At 37.4% G+C, this 22,930-nt stretch overlaps 1 protein-coding gene across 1 annotated transcript in view; it reads left to right on the forward strand.

The window, feature by feature from the left end:
- Positions 1-22,930, forward strand: part of THSD7A (thrombospondin type 1 domain containing 7A) — a 518,919-nt gene that overhangs the window by 490,548 nt on the left and 5,441 nt on the right. Inside the window, exons 24-27 of the mRNA XM_009002347.5 lie at positions 16,241-16,336; positions 19,162-19,244; positions 19,629-19,839; positions 22,221-22,308. Coding sequence (XP_009000595.1) covers positions 16,241-16,336; positions 19,162-19,244; positions 19,629-19,839; positions 22,221-22,308 — 478 coding nt within the window. The remainder of the gene's footprint in view (positions 1-16,240; positions 16,337-19,161; positions 19,245-19,628; positions 19,840-22,220; positions 22,309-22,930) is intronic.

Consider the following 22,930-nt stretch of genomic DNA (forward strand, 5'->3'; position numbering starts at 1 on the left):
TATCTGGGTTCTCCTGTATTGGGTGCATATATGTTTAGGATCATTAGCTCTTCTTGTTGCATTGATCTCTTTACCATTATGAAATGCCCTTCTTTGTTTCTTTAAAGTCTGTTTTATCAGAGACTAGGATTGCAACACCTGCTTTTTTTTCTTTGCATTTGCTTGATAAATATTCTTCCATCTCTTTATAGTGAGCCTATGTGTGTCTTCATATGTGAGATGGGTATCCTGAATATAGCACACCAATGAGTCTTGACTCTATCCAATTTGCCAGTCTTTGCCTTTAAATTGGGGTATTTATCCCATTTACATTTACGGTAAATATTGTTATGTGTGAATTTGATCCTGTCATTATAATGCTAGATGGTTATTTTGCTCACAAGTTGATGGAGTTTCTTCATAGCGTCAATGGTCTTTACAATTTGGTAGGTTTTAGCAGTAGTTGGTACTGGTTTTTCCTTTTTAGATTTCCTGCTTCTTCAGGAGCTCTTGTAAGGCAGGCCTGGTGGTGACAAAATCTCTTAGCATTTGCTTGTCTGTAAATAATTTTATTTCTCCCTTACTTATGAAGCTTAGTTTGGCTGGATAGGAAATTCTGATTTCTTTAAGAATGTTGAATACTGTCCCCCACTCGCTTCTTGTAGGGTTTCTGCCAAGAGATCTGCTGTTAGTCTAGTGGGCTTCCCTTTGTGGGTAACCCAATCTTTCTCTCTGCCTGCCCTTAATATTTTTTCCTTCATTTCAATACTGGTGAATCTGAGGATTATGTGCCTTGGGGTTGCTCTTCTTTGTGGTGTGTATTTCCTGATTTTGAATGTTGACCTCCCTTGCTAGGGTGGGGTAGTTCTCCTGGATAATATCCTGAAGAGTGTTTTTCAACTTGGTTTCATTCTCCTCATTACTTTCAGGTATACCAATCAAATGTAGGTTTGGACTTTTCATATAGTTCATATTTCTTGGAGGCTTTGTTCATTCCTTTTCATTCTTTTTTCCCTAATCTTGTCTTCACACTTTGTTTCATCAATTTGATCTTCTATCTCCTTTCTTCCATGTGATCGATTCTGATGATATTTGTGTATGTTTCACAAAGTTCTCATGCTGCGTATTTCAGCTCCATCAGGTCATTGATGTTCTTCTCTAAACTGGTTATTCTAGTTAGCAGTTTCTGTAACCTTTTATCAAGGTTCTTAGCTTTCTTTTATTGGGTTAGAACATGCTCCTTCAGCTGAAAGGAGTTTGTTATTACCCACCTTCTGAAGCCTACTTCTGTCATTTTGTAAAACTCATTCTCCATCCAGTTTTCTTCCCTTGCTAGGGAGGAGTTGTAATCCTTTGGAGGAGAAGGGGCATTCTGGTTTTGTTTCATCTTCATGGATTTATCTACCTTTGGTTTTTGATGTTGGTAACCTTCAGATGGGGTTCTGTGTGGATATACTTTTTGTTGCTGTTGATGCTATTCCTTTTCGTTAGTTTTCTGTCTAACAGTCAAGACCTTCTGCTGCAGGTCTGCTGGAGTTTGCTGGAGGTCCACTTCATGCCCTGTTTTCTTGGGTATCACCAGCAGAGGCTACCTAACAGCAAAGATTGCTGCCTGTTCCTTCCTCTGTAAGCTTCATCCCACAGGAGAACTTGCCAGATGCCAGCTACAGCTTTCCTGTAGGAGGTGTCAGTTGACCTGCTCGAAGAGGTAGTCTATCCCTTAGTAGAGCTCAAATATTGTGCCAGAAGATCCACTGCTCTCTTCAGAGGTGGCAGGCAGGAACCATTAAGTCTGCTGAAGCTGTGCCCACAGCTGCCCCTTCCCTCAACTGCTCTGTCCCAGGGAGATGACAGTTTGATGCATAAGCCCCTGACTGGGGCTGCTGCCTTTCTTTCAGAGATACCCTGCTCAGAAAGAAGGAATTTAGAGAGGCAGTCTAGCTATAGTAGCTTTGCAGACCTGCAGTGGGCTCTGCCCTGTTCAAACTTCCTGGAGGCTTTGTTTCTGCCTACTCAAACCTGAGTAATGATGGTCGCCTTCCCCTCCACCAAGTTCAAGCATCCCAGGTAGACTTCAGACTGATGTACTGGCAGCAAGAATTTCAAGCCAGTGGGTCTTATTTTGCTGGGGTCCATGGGGGTAAGATCTACTGACCTAGACCACTTGAATCCCTGGCTTCAGCCCCCTTTCCAGGGGAGTGAATGGTGTCACTGGCATTCCAGGTGTCACTGGGGTATGAAAAAATAAACTGCAGCTAGTTCGGTGTCTACCCAAATAGCCACCCAGTTTTGTTTTTGAAACCCAGGACCCTGGTGGTGTAGGCACGTGAAGGAATCTCCTGGTCTGCAGGTTGCAAAGACCATGGGAAAAACATAGTATCTAGTCAAAGTGCATCATTCCTCCTGGCAAAGACCCTCACAGATTCCCTTGGCTAGTGGAGGGAGTTCCCTAACCCCTTGTAATTTCCAGGTGAGGAGACACGTCATCCTGCTTTGGCTCACCCTCGGTAGGCTGCATCTACTGTCTAGTCCCAATGAAATTAGCTGCGTACCTCAGTTGGAAATGCAGAAATCACCTGCTTTCTGCATTGATCTCCCTGGAAGCTGCAGACCGGAGCTATTCCTATTTGGTCATCTCTGATCCAGGATCTATATATTGAAAGGAAAAAGAAAAAAAACAGTTGAATCGGGGAAAAACAACTGAAGAAAATTCCCCCTAGTTACAATGAGAGTATAACCTTGACAATTTTAAAAAAAAGTTACTTATGAAAGTAGCCACCAAATCCTAAAAATAAAATATTAGCTAACCAAATTAATATATTCAACAATTAATATGACTAATTATAGTTCATTGTAGAAATGCAAAACAACCAAATATTAGTAAAATCTATTAATATAATTTGTCACATTAACAGAAATAAAGATGTGATTTTAATACGCATTAAAATTATTTTTAAAATTCAGTTCACCTTCACAATAAAAACTTGCAGACCAAACAAACTAGAAGAGAATCTTTTTACTCAATAAATAAGGTTTATCAAAATTTACACAAACATTATACATGGGGAAATATTAGAGGCAGGTTCTTGCAATCAGTAGCAGGACAGGGATGCCACTATTGCCACTTATTTTCAACCAAATAAAGGAGATTCCAGCCAAGTGTAATCAGAAGTTTAAGAATTGAGGGGATTTCCGCCAAGATGGCAAAACAGAAACCACTCTGGTGCACAGTTCCCAGCGAGAGCAACACAGAAGGGGTGGTATCTCCACATTTCTAACTGAGGTACCAGGTTCATCTCACTAGGTGAGATGCAGTGGGTGCAGCCCAAAGAGGGTGAGCCAAAGCATACTGGGGCATTGCCTCACCCGAGGAGCACAAGGGACCAGAGAACTCCCTCATAGCGAAGGGAAGCCATTAGGGACTTTTCCTGACACTCTGGCATAGATACTAGGCTTTCCCATGGTCTTCACAATCCGCAGATGAGGAGACTCACTCCAGTGTATAAAACACCAGCACCCCAGGTTTCTAGCACAAAACTGGGTGGCCATTTTAGCCATGGCAGTTTTCTTTTTTCTTCTCATACCCCAGTGATGCCTGGAACACCAGTGAGACAGAACTGCTCATTCCTCTAAAAAAGGGAGCTGAAGCCAGGGAGGAAGTGATCTGGCTTCGTGGGTCCCACCCCCATGAAGACCAGCAAGCTAAGATCCACTGGCTTGAACTTCTCGCAGCCAGTGCAACAGTCTGGACTTTTAACATGGGATGTTCAAGCTCAGTGTAGGGATGGTCGTCTGTCATTGCTGAGGCTTGTGTACACTGTTTTAACCTTGCCTGTGTAAACAAAGTCACCAGGAAGCTTACACAGCAAGCGGGCGGAGCTCACAGCAGCTCAGCAAGGTAGAGGGCATCTTCTCTTGCTGAGCAAGGCATCTCTGTAAAAAGGTAGCAGCCTGTCAGGGACTTATAAATAAAGCCCCACCTTCCTGGGACAGAGCACGCAGGAAAAGGGATGCTTGTTGGTTCAGTTTCCACAGACCTAAACTTCCCTGCCCAGCAGCTCTGAAGGGAGTAACAGATCTCCCAGCACAGTGCTTTAACTCTCATAAGGACCAGACTGTCTCCTCAAGTGGCTCCCTGACTCCTGTGTATCCTGACAGGAAGACACCTTCCAGCAGGGGCTGACAGACACCTCATACAGGAGAGCTCTAGCTGGCATCTGACATGGACCCTTCTGGGATGAAGCTACCAGAGGAAGGAACAGGCAGCAAGCTTTGCTGGTTTTGCAGCCACTGCTGGTGATTCCCAGGCAAGCAGGATCTGGAGTGAACCTCCAGCAAAACTCAACAGACCTGCAGCAGAGGGACCTGACTGTTAGAAGAAAACTAACAAAAAAAATAGTTTCAACATCAACAGAAAGGACATACACTCAGAGACCCCATCCAAACAGCACCAACTTCAAAGACCAAAGGTAGATAAATCCACGAAGATGGGATGAAAGCAGTGCAAAAAGGCTGAAATCTGCAAAAACCAGAATGCCTCTTCTCCTCCAAGGGATCACAACTCCTCACCAGCAAGGGAACAAAATTGGATGGAGAAGGAGTTTGATGAATTGATCGAAACAGGTTTCAGAAGGTGTGTAATAAATTTCTCCAAGCTAAAGGAGAATGTTCCAACCCAATGCAAGGAAGCTAAGAACCTTGAAAAAAGGTTAGATGAAATGCTAACTAGAATAACCAGCACAGAGAAGAATATAAACAACTTGATGAAGCTGAAAAACACAGCACAATAGCTGAATCCATCAAGGGTAATAAATGATATCAGAGATTGAAGATCAACATACTGAAATAAAGTGAGAAGGCAAGATTTGAGAAAAAAGAGTAAAAAGAAATGAACAAAGCAAACAAAAGAAATAAAACAAAAGAAATACTTCTTTTGTTTCTTTCAAACAAAAGAAATAGGGGATTATGTAAAAAGAGCTAATCTACATTTGATAGGTGTACCTGAAAGTGATGGGTAGAATGAAACCAAGTTGGAAAAAACTCTTCAGGTTATTATCCAGAAGAACTTCTTCAACCTAGCAAGGCAGGCCAACATTCAAACTCAGGAATTACATAGAAAACCATAAAAATATTCCTCAAGAGGAGCAACCCCAAGGCACATAATCATTAGATTCACTGGGGTTGAAATGAAGGAAAAAATGTTAAGGGTAGCCAGAGAGAAAGATTGGGTTACCCACAAAGGGAAGCCCATCAGACTCATAGCAGATCTCCTGGAAGAAAACTTGTTTCTTCTGAGAAGACTTCTTACAAGCAAGAAGAGTGTGGGTGCCAATATTCAGCATCCTTAAAGAAAAGAATTTTTCAACACAATATTTTCTATCCCACCAAACTAAGCTTCATAAACAAAGGAGAAATATAATTCTTTACAAACAAGCAACTGCTGAGAGATTTTGTCATAAACAGGCATGCCTTACAGGAGTTCCTGGAGGAAGCACTAAACATGGAAAGGAACAACCAGTACCAGCCACTGCATAAACATCCCAAATTATAAAGACCATTGACACTATAAAGAAACTGCATAAACTAATGGGCAAAACAACCAGCTAGCATCAAAATGGCAGGATCAAATTCACACGTAACAATATTAACCTTAAATATAAATTGGCTAAATTCCCCAATCAAAAGATACCGACTGGCAAACTGAATAAAGAGTCAAGACCATTGGAATGCTATATTCAGGAGAACCATCTCACATATAAACACACACATAAGCTTAAAATAAAGGGGTGGTAGGAGGCTTACTAAGTAAATGGAGGCCAAAACAGCAGGAGTTGCAATCCTAGTCTCTGATAAAACAGACTTTAAAGCAACAATGATCAAAAGAGACAAAGAAGGGCATTACATAACGGTAAAGGGATTAATGCAACAAGAAGAGCTAACTATCCTAAATATATATGCACCCAATACAGGAGCACCCAGATACATAAAGCCAGTTCTTAGAGATCTACAAAGAGACTTAGACTCCCATACAATAATAGTGGAAGACTTTAACACCCACTGTCAATACTACACAGATAACATGATGACAGAAAATAAGGATATCTAGGACTTGAACTCAGATCTGGGCAAAGCAGACTTAATAGACATCCACAGAACTCTCCACCCCAAAATCCACAGAATATACATTCTTCTCAGCACCACATCATACTTATTCTAAAACTGACCACATAATTGGAAGTAAAATGCTCCTCAGCAAATGCAAAAGAATGGAAATCATAACAACCAGTCTCTCAGACCACGGTGAAATCAAATTAGAACTCAGGGTTAAGAAACTCACTCAAAACCACACAACCACATGGAAATTAAACAAGCTGCTCCTGAATGACTACTGAATAAATAATGAAATGAAGGCAGAAATAAAGATATTCTTCAAAACCAATGAGAATGAAGACACAATGTACTGAAGTCTCTGGGACACATTTAAAGCAGTGTCTACAGGGAAATTTATAGCACTAAATGCCCCCAGGAGAAGCAAGGAAGGATCTGAAATCAACACCTCAGTGTCACAATTAAAAGAACTAGCGGAGCAAGATCAAGTAAATTCAAAAGCTAGCAGAAGACAAGATATGACTAAGACGAGCAGAACTGAAGGAGATAGAGATGCAAAAAAAAAAAAAAAAAAAAAAAAAAAAAAAAAAAAAAAAACCTTCAAAAAATCATTCAATCCAGGAGTTGGTTTTTTGGAAAGATCAACAAAATAGATAGATTGCTAGCCAGACTAATAAAGAAGAAAAGAAAGAAGAATCAAATAGATGCAATAAAAAATGATGAAGGGGATATCACCACCAATCCCAAAGAAATACAAACTATAACATCAGAGAATACCACTAACAACTCTATGCAAATAAACCAGTAAATCTGGAAAACATTGATAATTCCTGGACACTTACACCCTCCCAAGACTAACCAAGTTGAATCCCTGAATAGACCAACAACAAGGTCTGAAATTGAGGTAGCAATTAATTCCCTACCAACAACAACAACAAAAAATCCAGGAACAGATGGGTTCACAGCCTGATTCTACCAGAGGCACAAAGAGGAGCTGGTACCACTCCTTCTGAAATTATTCTAAGAATATAAAAAGAGAGAATACTCCCTAACTTTTTATGAGACCAGCATCATCCTGATACCAATATATGGCACAGACACAACTAAAAAAGAAAATTTCAGGCCAATATCCATGATGAACACTGATGCCAAAATCCTCACTAAAATACTAGCAAACCGAATCCAACAGTACATCAAAAACTCATCCATCACAATCAAATCAGCTTCATCCCTGGGATGTTAGGCTAGTTCAACATACACAAATCTATAAATGTAATCCATCACATAAACAGAAACAAAGACAAAAACCACATGATTATCTCAACAGATGCAGAGAAGGCCTTTGACAAAATTAAACAGCCCTTTATGCTAAAAACTCTCAATACACTAGGTATCGATGGAACATATCTCAAAATAATAAGAGCTATTTGTGACAAACCCATAGCCAATATCATACTGAATGGGCAAAGACGGGAAGCATTCCCTTTGAAAACTGGCACAAGATAAACATGCCCTCTCTCACCACTCCTATTCAACAGAGTATTGGAAGTTCTGGCCAGGACAATCAGGCAAGAAAAAGAAATAATGCGTATTCAATTAGGAAAAGAGGAAGCCAAATGGTCTCTATTTGCAGACGACATGATTGTTTATTTAGACGACACCACTGTCTCAGCCCAAAATCTCCTTAAGCTGATAAGCAATTTCAGCAAAGTCTCAGGATACAAAATCAATGCGCAAACATCACAGGCATTTTTATACACCAGTAATAGACAGAGAGTCAAATCATGAGTGAACTCCTATTCACAAATGCTACAAACAGAATAAAACACCTAAGAATACAACTAACAAGGGATGTGAAGGACCTCTTCAAGAGGAACTAAAAACCACCACTCAAGGAAATGAGAAAGGACACAAACAGACAGAAAAACATTCCATGCTCATAGTTAAGAAGAATCAATATCATGAAAATGGCCATACTGCCCAAAGTATTGTATAGATGCAATGCTATCCCCATCAAGCTACCATTGAATTTCTTCACAGAATTGGAAAAACCCCCTCAAATTTCTTATGAAACCAGAAAAGAGCTTGCATAGCTAAGGCAATCCTAAGAAGAAGAAAAAACAAAAAAAAAAGTTGGAGGCATCATGCTACCTGACTTCAAACTTACTAAAGGCTACAGTAATCAAAACAGCATGGTACTGGTACCAAAACAGACATATAGATGAATGGAACAGAAAAGGAGCCTTAGAAATAATGCCACACACCTGCAGCCATCTGATCTTTGACAAACCTGACAAAAACAAGCAATGGGGAAAGGATCCCTATTTAAACATATAAATGGTGTTGGGAAAACTGGCTAGCCATATGCAGAAAGCTGAAACTGGATCCTTTACTTGGACCTTATACAAAAATTAACTCCAGATGGATTAAAGATGTAAATATAAGAACTAACACAATAAAAACCCTAGAAGAAAACCTAGGCAGTACCATTCAGGACATAGGCATGGGCAAGAACTTCATGACTAAAACACCAAAAGCATGGGAAACAAAGCCAAAATAGACAAATGGGATCTAATCAAACTCCACTATCATCAGAGTGAACCAGCAACCAATAGAATGGGAAAAACCTTTGCCATCTACCCAGTTGACAAAGAGCTAATATCTAGAATCTATAAAGAACTTAAACAAATGTACAAGAAAAAAACAACCCCATCAAAAAGTGGGTGAAGAACATGAACAGTGACTTCTTAAAAGAAGACATTTATACAGCCTACAAACATATGAAAAAATGCTCATCATCACTGGTCATTAGAGAAATGCAAATCAAAGCCACATTGAGATACCGTGGCACGCCAGTTAGAATGGTGATCATTAAAAATTCAGAAGACAACAATATGCTGGAGAGGATATGGAGAAATAGGAACACTGTTGGTGGGAGTGTAAATTGGTTCAGCCATTGTGGAAGACAGTGTGGCAATTCCTCAAGGATCTAGAAATAGAAATACCATTTGACCCAGCAATCCCATTACTGGGTATATACCCAAAGGATTATAAATCATTCTATTATAAAGACACATGCACACATATGTTTATTGTGACACTGTTCAAAATAGCAAACACTTGGAACCAACTCAAATGCCCATCAATGATAGACTGGATAAAGAAAATGGGGCACATATACACTATGGAATACTATGCAGTCATAAAAAGGATGAGTTCATGTCCTTTGCAGGGACATGGATGAAGCTGGAAACCATCATTCTCAGCAAACTGACATAAGAACAGAAAACCAAACACCGCATGTTCTCACTCGTGAGAGTTTAACGATGAGAACATATGGACACAGGGAGGGCAACATCACACACGAGGGAATGTTGGGGGATACAGAGCTAGGGGTGAGAAAGCATTAGGAGAAATACCTAATGTAGATGACCGGGTGAGGGATGCAGCAAACTACCATGGCACATGTACACAAACAAACCTGCACATTCTGCACCGGTACCCCAGAAATTATAATAAATAGATAATTGAAAATTAAGAAATTAAATTATTTTCATAGTATATGAATTTCATGTTTTAGAGAATCAAGATAATTTATAGACCCCTGTTTTGAAGAAAATTCAGAAACATTGTACAGTTTTAAAACCAATACATTAAATACTTTTTTACCAGCAAAACTCTGTTATAAAATTTAATTCGAACAAATGTATGACAATAAAAGTAAAACTATAAAAAAATAAATCTAACAAAACTCATGTAAGACAGGTATGGAAAAATTTTTAAATCTTTTGGAAGACGTAAAGAAAAAACTAAAACATTAGTGAAACAGTACTTATGGATAAAATCCTCAATATTATAACATGTAAATTTTATACAAACTTACCTATAAAATGTATGTAATTTGAACAGGAAATTAATGTAATCTCAGAAATTAACTCAGAAGAGTTAAAGGCCAAGAAGATCCCAGAATGTTTTTAAGAAGGAAAAGTAGGAGAAGAATTCAAGGGACTTACATAAGTTTACATCGAGACTTTCTCTAAAGCGTCATAGTTAAAAAGGGTAACTGATCTACAATAAAGCCATTAGACTAAAAGAATAGAAAAGAGCATCTCTGTGACAAATTCTTATATAGATAAGTGACAGAGGGAAAGTCAGTGGGAGAACCAGTGGATGAATAATATTGCCAAAATGTGTTATCCATATCAAGTTTTAAAACTATCCTCAGCTTACATCATACAAAACTATATTTTAGATAAATTATAGATCTAATGATGAAAAGCAAACTGTAAAATACTTAAATATAAGAGAATATTTTTGTGAACTCAAGGTAGATAAGGATTTCCTAATATGACACTAAAAGCACAAACAAAAGTGGAAAGGATTTTAAATTTCTTTAAATTAAAATTTAAAACTTCTACACAGTAAAAGAGATCACAAACTAGGTTACGACCAGCCATGAACTTGGAAAATACGCTTATAAAGCCAATTAATTTCAAAGGATTTGTGTCTAGAATAGCAAATCTAAAACTTTTTGATCCAAAACAAGTTAATAACCTTAAAATTGTTGAGGACCCAAAAGAGCTTTTCTTTTCTGATATGTATAATTAAAAAAATAGAAAATGTATTACTTTTTTAATGTTTATCAATTTATTTTAAATAATCAAAAAACAAAATTGCATATTACTGTAAATAAATTTCCTGCAAAATAAGTTCACCATAACAAATGAAAAATAACTTTAATGACAAGAGTGGTCTTATCTGAATTCTTGCAAATCTCTCTAGAATGTAACTTAAGGAAGACAGTTGGATTCTCTTACCTGCTTCTGCATTTAATTTATTGCAACCTTATTTTAGTTTATGTAAATTAAGAAAATCCAACCTTACACAGATTGTAGTTGTAAAGGGGAAATCCTCACGCAAACTATAAAACAATGTCAACGTCTCCCAGTCTCTGAACTGCACTTTAAGAATCACTGTTCTGGGGGAGGGGGCAAGATGGCTGAGAGAAGCCAACACCAGAATGTAGCTCCCAGCGAATGAGACGCAGAGGTCTAGAGGATTTCACAATTCTAAACGAGGTGCCAGGTTCATTTCTGTGGGACTAATAGGGCACTGAAAACAGCCAAGGGAAGGAGCCACAGGGTGGGAGCCACCCAGGGGTACAGACCAAGACAGGGCAGCCAACTAAGAGGATCTGGCAGGGGTGGAATTTCACCCCCTCAGTGCTCCAATTCGGATCCTGTGCTTACCTCATCCCTCCTGCAACCCACAGTCCATGAGAGCTCTGCCAGACTGAAGGGTGCTGTGGGTTGTCAATGCAGATTTGAGCTGTGGCTCCTACCGGGCACGGCAAGTTGTCACACGGACCTGGGCGGAAGTTTGGACTAACGCCAGTGGGATGGATTGTCCCACAGAGGGAGGCAGAGTTGAAAGCAGGGAAACAGGCCATAAGGCCGGCAGGCCCCACCCCCACAGAACTCAAACTGAAGCCCTCACTAGAGAGCTTGGCAGCAAATACACCAGTTTGACCCCAACCAGGCAGACTGAGCTTAGGGAAGGAGAGACACTATTGGGAAAGTGGGGCCAATCTCACCTGCAAACTCCAGGGAAGGACCAGCCACCCAACAACCTGATAGAATCTGAGAGAGCCCAGCAATGCCTCTACAGGCCAAAAAAGATATAGCACCAATGTCAACAGAAAGGACATCCACTCAGAGACTCCTCCTGAAATCACCAACTTCAAAGATCAGAGAGAGATAAATTTATGAAGATGGGGAAAAAAAACAGTGCAAAAAGGATGAAACCATCAAAGACTGGAATACTTCTTCTCCTCTATGGGATCACAACTCCTCACCATCAAGGGAGCAAAAAAAAAGACAGAGAATGAATTTGACAAATTGACAGAAGTGGGCTTCAGAAGGTGGGTAATAACAAACTTCTCTGAGCTAAAAGATCATGTTCTAACCCAATGCAAAGAAACTAAGAACCTTGAAAAATGATTAGAAGAAATGCTAACTAGAATAACCAGCTTAATGAAGAATATAAACAACTTGATGGAGCTGAAAAACAGAGCACCAGAACTCTGAGAGGCATACACAAGTTTTAACAGCTGAATCGATCAGGCAGAAGAAAGGATATCAGAGATAGATCAAATCAGTGAAGTAAAATGAGAAGGCAAGATTAGAGAAAAAAGAGTGAAAAAAATGAACAAAAAGACTCCAAGAACTATTGATTATGTGAAAAGACCTAAGCTATGCTTGTTTGGCATACCCGAATGTGACAGGGAGAATGAATCCAAGCTGGAAAACGCTTCAAGGTATTATCCAAGAGAACTTCCCCGGACTAACAAGGCAGGCCAACATTCAAATCCAGGAAATACAGAGAGCACCACAAAGATATTCCTCAAGAAGAGCAACCCCAAGGCACATAGTTGTCAGATTCACCAGGGATCAAATGAAGGGAAAAATGCTAAGGGTAGCCAGAGAGAAAGGCCAAGTAACCCACAAAGGAAAGACCATCAGACTCATAGCAGATCTCTCAGCAGAAACCCTACAAGCTAGAAGGGAGTGGAGGCCATCCTTAAAGAAAAGAATTTTCAACCCAGAACTTCATATCAGGCTAAACTAAGCTTCATGAGGGAAGAAGAAATAAAATTCTTTACAGACAAGCAATTGCTGAGAGAGTTTGTCACTACACGACCTGCCTTACAAGAGCTACTGAAGAAAGTACTAAACAGGGAAAGGAACAACCAGTACCAGCCACTGCAAGAATGCACCAAATGATAAAGAACAATGATGCAATGAAGAAACTGCATCAACTAATGGGCAAAACAACCAGCCAGTAATAAAATGGAAGAAACAAATTCAAACATAACAATATTAACATTGAATGTAAATGGCCTAAATGCCCCAATCAAAAGACACAGACTGGCAAACTGGATAAAAAGTCAAGACCCATTGGTGTGCTGTATTCAGGAGACCCATCTCACATGCAAAGACACATAAAGACTCAAAATAAAGGGATGGAAGAAGATTTATCAAGCAAATGGAGAGAAAAAAAAAAGCAGAGGTAGCAATCCTAGTCTCTGATAAAAGGGACTTTAAACCAACAAAGATCAAAAGAAACAAAGAACAGCATTACATAATGGCAAAAGGATCGATGCAACAAGAAGAGCTAACAATCCTAAGTATATATGCACCCAATGCAGGAGCACCCAGATACATAAAGCAAGTTCTTAATGACCTACAAAGAGACTTAGACTCCTGCACAGTAATGGTGGGAGACTTTAACACTCCACTGAGAATACTGGACAGATCAATGAGACAGAAAGTCAACAAGGATATCCAGGACTTGAACTCAGATCTGGACAAAGCAGACCTAATAAAAAATGGTGTTGGGAAAACTGGCTAGCAATGTGCAGAAAGCAGAAGCTGTACCCCTTCCTTACACCTTATACAAAAATTAACTCCATATGGATTAAAGATGTAAACATAAGAACTAACACCATAAAAACCCTAGAAGGAAACTGAGGCCACATCATTCAGGACATAGGCACAGGCAAGGACTTCATTACTAAAACACCAAAAGCAATGGCAACAAAAGCCAAAATAGACAAATAGGCTCTAATTAAACTTAAGAGCTTCTACACAGCAAAAGAGACGATCATTAGCGTGAACCAGCAACCAATAGAATGGGAAAAAATTTTTGCAATATACCCATCTGACAAAGGGCTAATATCCAGAATCTACAGAGAACTAAAGCAGGTTTACAAAAAAAAAAAAAAACCCCATTCAAAAGTGGTTGTCTTCTTTTGACACTTTTCAAAAGAAGACAAATATGTGGCCAAAAAACATATGAAAAAATGCTCATCATCATTGGTCATTAGAGAAATGCAAATCAAAATCACATTGAGATACCATCTCACACCAGTTAGAATGGTGATTATTAAAAAATCAGGAGACAACAGATGCTGGAGAGGATCTGGAGAAATAGGAATGCTTTTACACTGCTGGTGGGAGTGTAAATTAGTTCAGCCATTGTGGAAGACAGTGTGGCAACTCCTCAAGGACCTAGAAATAGAAATTCCATTTGACCCAGCAATCCCATTACTGGATATGTACCCAAAGGATTACAAATCATTCTATTATAAAGACACATGCACACATATGTTCACTGTGGTGCTGTTTACAATAGCAAAGACCTGGAACCAACCCAAATGCCCATCAATAATAGACTGGACAAAAAAAAATGTGGCACATATACACCATGGAATACTGTACAGCCATAAAAAATGACAAATTCGTGTCCTTTGTAGAGACATGGATGAATCTAGAAACCATCATTCTCAGCAAACTGACAAAAGAACAGAAAACCAAACACCGCATGGTTTCACTCATAGATGGGTGATGAACAATGAGAACACTTGGGCAGAGAGAAGAGAACAACACTCGCAGGGCTAGATGGGGGGATGAGGGGGAGGGGAGGGGAGGAACAGCAAGCAGGGGAGGGGAGGATGGGGAGGGATAACACTGGGAGAAATGCCTGATGTAGGCAATGGGGGAGTGGGAGATAGAGACAGCAAATCACCATGGCATGTATGTACCTATGCAACAACGCTGCAGGAAACAGGATGTGCACATGTACCCCAGAGCCCAAATACAATACAATAAAATAAAATACAAAAAAAATAGAAATATGTTAAAAAAAAAATAGAATCACTGTTCCAGAAGGAAGAATTTCTACAATTCAGTGAGAAAAAACATAGATGTCAGTAGTAGGGGTGGGGGGAAGGCCAAAGGTTTAAATAAGTAGTTTGCATAACAGGAGATTCACATGTTCCAAAACATTTAGGTTACTGTTCATTAACTTTATTAATCAAGGAACTTTAATTTAAAATGACAAGATAACTTTCCATACCCAAAAGGCTAACCAAAAAAAATTTAAATCCGGCTATTATAACTTTTCATGAGTGTTTAAAGGAATGGCAATCTTTATGCACTGCTGATGGATTTGTAAATTGTCACCTTTTGCAGGAAAAAAATGAGCAATATTTAATAAAGTTTTAGCTATTCATACAGTGATACCCAGAAATTTCCCTTCTAGATATATAACTTAAAGAAGCACCAGGATATTTGCACAAGGTTTACCTTCAAGGCATTGTTTGAATAACAAAATTAAAAATAACCTAATAGAAGCAATAGCTAAATAAACTGTGTTATGTATTACAATGAAATTCTATGTGGCAGTTAAAATAAACTGACTGTACTACATTTTTAAAAATCACTTAGAAATATTTCTCCTGTAACATTAAGTTTCAGAATGCTACATAGAATAGGATACTTTTTAAAATTTATGACTGCAAAAAAAGTCATATATCATTTCTGTAGATAGTAATTATGTGTGTGTGCATACAGTGAAATAACTAAAAGCATAACAAAGTCATACATCTACTTCAGAATAGTATGAACTGCTGGACGGACAGGGAGGGTGTTCAGAGCAGGAAAGAATACAATTCTACCTCATGTTTTCTTCATCAACAAGCATGGATAAAGAATATTTGTTAGAACTGTATGATATATAGAGTTATTCTCTCTATATAGAGAGAGAATACATAGAGAATATATAGATAATAGAGATCTATAGAGAAAGAGAGCTCTCTCTATATATAGAGAGAATATATATTTTTTTCTCTATATATTGTTATTTACATATATATACACTCACTCTCTCTCCTTCTATATATATTCTCCAGGTATTCTCTCTCTCTCTCTCTCTCTCTCTCTCTCTCTCTCTCTCTCTCTCTCGATATACACACACACACACATATAGATAGATAGATACACACACACACACACACGTGTGTGTATATCTATCTATATATATATAGTTATTCTCCATATCTGACTGTATATTTATTGCATAACACTCTTTAAAAATTAAATTACAAACCTAGGTTCCCACCAGGTAGTGTGGGATAGCTGCAATTTTAACATATGCTTGGCAACTTCAGGACAATAAATTGACATTTGAATCATCAGAGATGGGCTTCTGATCACTTTTCAGTTGTTCATAAATATGTGATTAATACTCTACCCCCATGATTGTTGTTCTGTGTAACAGAATGCTTTTGCTCCTGTTTACTGTTTCCCTGCAGATGGACAGTGCTATGAATATAAATGGATGGCCAGTGCTTGGAAGGGCTCTTCCCGAACAGTGTGGTGTCAAAGGTCAGACGGTATAAATGTCACAGGTAAACCTCCAGTTTCTCTTTGTTCTTTGAAAATCTTCCTATAACACACATGTGATTGGTTGAAGAAAATAATTAAGGAAACGAAGTTACTCTTTCAGTATTCAAAGCCTGTTAGGGATTCAGGTTGCCTAAGCTGGTTACACCCATCTGGCGACCAGTGACAAATTATTTTATTTTATAATGGTTCAAATTATCTCTCACCTAGCCCTCTTAGGTACCACTGCCAAAACATTTAATACTATCTAATTCTAATAATTATTATAAATAAATACTTTTCAAGTTATCTTTTCTAGAAATTTTATATATGAGCAACTTTCTACATGTTTAAAAATAATCAATTTTTTTTTACTTTCTGCTTCTGTGTCTTGAAGGCAACATATATGCAGACCAAAAATACCACCAAGGGAGTATGATTATACAAATCCAAACATCTTGCTTGAATTTAGAAATCTATGATTCAGACTTTTTTAAATTAATTAATTGGAAAGACCTATTGGTAAATTTCAAACCCAGACCATCTGAGCAGCTCACCTACTGTGCCCACATCCCCAAATTACTATATATCCAAAGAAAAAATCCAAAGGAATAACTTTTTTTGATTGTACTTCAACCAACATATACCTCCAAAGAACTATTCTAGTGTGCAATTCCTAAATGCCTATCCAAAGCCCGTAAACATGAGGTATCCCAAGGATCCCTTGAAGGAGGAAGAGATTTTGGCTCAAGATACATAGTGAACCACCAAGCACATTTCCTAAAAATAAACGAAAGTCAGAACCAGAACCTTAATTTCAGGCACATGGACCCAGAAATCTAATGCCTTTCCATAAACAATTTCTTTTTATAAATCTAACAACTTATGGGAATTGCCATAGCACAGCAACAGCAGGAGTCTTGACAGTTAACTGCTCAGGCAGACCTGCTTACTTGCTGCTGTGTTTTAACCCTGCTGTGGGGGGAAATAAGGAGTGTGCATTTGGATGCCTCTGAGTAATGTCCATTTATAAATTTAACTTTAGTATATACAGTAAGAAAAAGGAGCAAGGATCAATATGCTTTTTGAAAACTATCCATTTTTATATTGAATTTTAAATTACATGGATTCATTGAAACCCAATTACTAATTTCCTCCCTTATGGGAGCTAGATCAGGATGTCTATTTTTTTCTTGTGAAGATATGATTTTATACGTAAGAAAGGTCTATCAAGAAACGCTTGATAATAACAACTCCCTGTGGTCACATACATAACAACAACAAAAAGACATCTAACAGAAACCCTTGGTTGTCTCACTGTATTATTTTTTGGGAGAAAAATCTGCTTCAACCCCCTCACTCCAAGAAGTATGGAGTAAGAAGAGCCCTGGACAGGGACGGATGGGCTTTCTCAATGAGGAGGTGTTACAGAAGTTATCCATTCAGCTCACAGATTCAAAATGAATGGATACATTTATTGCCAAACTATTCAAAGAAAATTTAACCACTTCTCTAAATGATCCTATAAATTTGCAGTTTTTTTTCCAATAATGGATGCAAATAATGTTTGCCTGACTTTTCTTCTACATATTAAAAACTCTTTTTCTACTGCATGTAGGGCTCTTACCCCAATGCAAAGGTAAGTCAAACTTTAAAAGACTTACCTGTAAAATCGTATTTTTAATTCAGCGAAGTGTGCAATGGATTATTTCTAATGCTATTCAGTACCAAAAAGCCAATGTATAAATCATCTGTGATAAACTCTATATGCATTCTTCTTTCATCTTTTAGGAGAGATGACATTCTTTATGACAAATAGACAAGCATGTAAAGTATATTACCTATCTTGATCAATTGCTTTAATTTCTAAATTGTCCTTTTAAGGAACTCAAAATACTGCTTTCCTTTCGTGTATGTATTTGTTTAATGATAATAACTTCAATATGGCCAATTAACTGCAATTGCCTTGCAATGACTAACTGCTTTTCTGTAACAATTTTTCCATGAGTATTTTGAGATTGTAGTATTGAGAGAAAAACAGAGAATTAGCAATAGGCACATGTGATTACATTCCTGAGGATCGTCAATTCTTTCAATAAAGAAAAAATTTTGCTTTGCTAAAATTCTGTTAAACTGAACAAGTATAGTTTGAATATATGGGTTCCTTTTGTATCACCAATGTTTTCTATGACCTCTATTTCCATCTTAAAACCTCATTTGAAACAACTTAGGGACAGTTAGTACTACACTGGAAAATAAACAAGAGAGAGATAAACAGCTGTAATATCAAGTTAAAACCATAGTTCAAAACAAATGATTTAGTAGATACATTTGTTTTCTTCTCTATATCCAAAAAACACCCTGAATTAGCAGAAATTGTAATTTTTCTCAAAAAGAAAAATGCATTATTTTTAAAAAATTATTTAACATAAAGAGCTAAAGAGTTATTTCAAAGGACATGAAAACTATTGTTTTGAATCTCCAAGAAAGAATTTTACCCTTAGAAAAAAAATTAAATCAGCTTTTTAATTGCTGGACTTGGCTTCTGGCGCTCCTGATAGTAAAAGTTTTTGTGCAATTAGTATTTTCAAAATAGCAGCTACAGAATCATTCTTTCAAATGCTTGTTGAATACCTGCTGAGAAGCAGGCACTGTGCTACCTCCCCTGCGTAAGAAGGTCCTGGAGTCACTACACGTGCTCAAGGTTAACCAAATATTTCACAGTCAACCACTGACAGAAAAATTCCTGGGATTCCAAAAGTAGTTCAAGATTCAAACACAAGTCACTAACAGTGTATTTTCATCATAGCAAGATACATTATTTGTCAAAACATGATTTTCTGTTCTACAGGGGGTTGCTTGATGATGAGCCAGCCTGATGCCGACAGGTCTTGTAACCCACCGTGTAGCCAACCCCACTCGTACTGTAGCGAGGTATGTGCAAATTCATCAGGGCAGACAAGCCAGCTCCATCATTTGTCACCCCACTGTCTCTTGCAGTTTATCTCCCTCCAAAGAAAGTATGTCTTGAGGCATAAAAATCCCATTTTAGACAAATCCCATTTTAGATAAATCTCCTTTTATCAATCTAAAAAGTCCTGAATTCACTTGCTTTCACCTTGAGAACACATTTATATGTGATACCAAAAGTATATTTTTATGTAGCTAAAAATATTACAGGAATTATGTATATTAATTCCCTCCCCCCACCCCCCCCAAAAAAAAAATTCTTGTTTAAAGCCTTCTCTTCAAGTCAGGTCTGTTAGACTTTCAAAGATTCCTTACATGGCTAGTATAAATCTTCTTGTTCTCCTGCAGACAAAAACATGCCATTGTGAAGAAGGGTACACTGAAGTCATGTCTTCTAACAGCACCCTTGAGCAATGCACACTTATCCCCGTGGTGGTAATACCCACCATGGAGGACAAAAGAGGAGATGTGAAAACCAGTCGGGCTGTCCATCCAACCCAGCCCTCCAGTAACCAAGCAGGACGGGGAAGGACCTGGTTTCTACAGCCGTTTGGGCCAGGTGAACTGACTAGACTAGTGTTGAAGTCGAAACCTTTAGTTATGCATTTAGGCAATGCCAAAGGATTAAAAGAATGAGCAAGCATTGTTATATGAGTTATTGATTGTTTTATCTACATGTCTTTATTCTGACAATGCCATCTATTCCCAAATTTTTACTATCATTATGGAAAATAACTCATGTTTGAAGTTCACAGAAATGAAATTACTTTCTTCTGAGAAAATTTTAGTATCAATATGATTCAATTCAATTCCAGTCCAAAAATTACAAGTATAATTTCAAATTGAACAAAGATGAGAATATGAATTTTTAAAAATGTGTTGTCATTCAGAACTAGGATAAAGGAGACTATAAAGACATTCCAGAATTTGTAATTTAATCATAACATGAGTCACGCAGTTCTGTGCCAGGGAACACTTGGTAGCTAGACCAATTTGTATTAGCCCTACAAGTCAGCATACTCAAATACTGAGAATCTGTACTAGTGTCAGATACACAGGGGCAACAATGGAGTCTTCCCCTCTGGATGGGATGAACCCAATTTTTTTTCACATTAAACAGATAGCTCTTAACGTATCTAGTAATAAACACAAAGCCCATACAGGCAACTGCTTGAAGACCTCATGAAATGCTATCCTCTACTCTGCACGCTTTCTCTCCTCTGTTGGATTTAATCATGTGCTCATCCCTAGAACTAACCTGGTGCTTGAAAATGCGCTACATGGTTATAAAACAGCTCGTATCATGCCACATTTTCTCACTCCCTGGAGGAACTCCTAGTCCATGAGGCAAAGGAACTCTCTAGGCAGAACCAGGCATAGTCTACTTAAAAACGCCATTAGAAGCATGAGAAAAGACAGAAGAAATCTGCACAGCTAGCATGTCTCCGCTGCTAATGCATTAAGTCTGAACACTTCCCTTACTGGAGAATAAATATTGGATTTTTAGGATATTTTAAATGTTTGGGTGATTTGCTTTTAATCACATTATTCCCACTTAAATTGGCTTTTTAGCTGAAAGTACGAGTTATTTTGCAAAGCTGACTTGTCTGTGTAAGCATGGGAAGCTCTTCCCTCAGTGTTCAAGACAACGGACTAGCATATCTGCCAGTAGCAATTTTGATCTTTACTAACAAATGAAGCAGATCTCCTCACATCAGAATCAGTCCTTTTCAAAAAAAAAAATTGTCATTATTTTTAATTTTATATATAGTTTCCCCAAAGTGAAAATGATAATATATTTAAGAGGTGCATGTTCTGAAAACTTATAGTTGGATATTCTTTGATTTTGAAAACCCCAAAAAAAAATTTGTTGAAGAAACTCAAAGTGTAGAGAAGCTCAATCATGGAACTGCTCTTTCGATTCTAAACTCAGCTCAAATAAAAAAAAATCCTTAGGATTAGAAAGAAAAGATATTTAGAATATTAATTTAGTTTGTTTCCAGCAAATGAACCTCTCACTTGATCTGGCTCCAGGCAAAAATATTCCACAGTACCAATTTGCATTTGATGCCTTTCAAATATTGAATAAACCAGAGTTCACATGAGGTCAATTTTGCCTAATCTATAATTTTGACACTAAGATCAAATATTTAATTGCAACAGAAAATATATGTTGATGTGAGGATAAAATTATTTTAGCCATGTCATAAATAACATCTTTTGTTTGAAGTTTATTCAGAGCATAAAACTGAGGAGTTCAAAGAAAATGAGAGCAGAAACCCGAATTACTAAAGTTTCTGTTACATCTGACTCCATATAATAGAAAAGGAAAAAAATGACTTATAGATCCTTTTAGATGTTAACCAAACTAGTTGTTTTTGTAAATGACATTGTCAAGCCAATTTTAAAACACACTGTCAGTGCAGAATAGATAAAAGATTATTAATTCCATAAGATGTTAAATATACTCACTTTCATTTTTCCTGGAATGAAAATGATGAAGCTTTTGTCTAAATACCTATCTGCATTAACTTGTGGTTGTAGAACTTTCTAAAAATGGCATTTTTCATCTTTTCTTATGATTGCAATTCTCAAAATAGATTGAAAATCCGAAGAAAATGTTTATATAGCATTACATATGTATTGAGTTTGAAGTAAAACTGAGATGAAAGGTAGCTGAAGTTCAGACAAAGAAACTTGAAATATGAAGTCAAACATTATAACTTTTCAATTCAATTTTCTTTGATAACTTATCTTTAATGAAGCAGTAAATATCTAACTCATAGCAGCAGCTTTGCATTAATCAGTAACTGTTGAAGTGATAACTCTCTTGAGTTTTGAAAGAAATTGGTCATATGTGATTGGTCACTGTTCATAGTTAAAGACTGCCTCATGTATACCAGACTAATGTAAATTAATAACTAATATCATTCTTCTTAGATGGGAGACTAAAGACCTGGGTTTACGGTGTAGCAGCTGGGGCATTTGTGTTACTCCTCTTTATTGTCTCCATGATTTATCTTGCTTGGTGAGTGTTTAAATATTTAAAAACCCAAAGAGATACATAACATCTCAATTTCAGAGCAAACACTTTCAGTTAATCCTAACAGAGAAACAGCAAACTAATTTCTCAAATAAGTACTCTACATTTATCTAGTGTTCACATGATTTCGAAATAAACATGGCTTTAGTCTTAGATGAGCTAAAAGCTACCAAATGTGAGCCATTTCATATCTAAAGATGAGCAAGAACTTGCTGCAGGTCATCTTCTCAAGTATATTCTCTTGCATACTTTTAAGAGAATTGCTTTGTACTGGTTATGGTGAACTGTTGATTTTTAAATTGAATTACTAACGGAGAAAGATATTATAGTAATACCTAATCATATTCAACTATCTTTTAAAACATGTATTATTTACAAATTATGTATTATTTATAAAGGTTTCTTGCCAAAGGAAAATGACTAGATTATTATATTATTTCTGTTATTAATACTAAAATAATTCCACTTGGATAATTTATCTTTTGTAGGATAGCTAAACACTTGAAGTTTACTTAGAGTTTATTCAAAGCATAAAACTGAAATTCAGGGAGATCAGAAAATCAAATTCCACAGTGCACTTTAGGCAGTGTAGCCAATGAGGCAATTT

The sequence above is a fragment of the Callithrix jacchus genome, chromosome 11 (genome assembly GCF_049354715.1).
Source record: "Callithrix jacchus isolate 240 chromosome 11, calJac240_pri, whole genome shotgun sequence".
Lineage (NCBI taxonomy): Eukaryota > Metazoa > Chordata > Mammalia > Primates > Cebidae > Callithrix > Callithrix jacchus.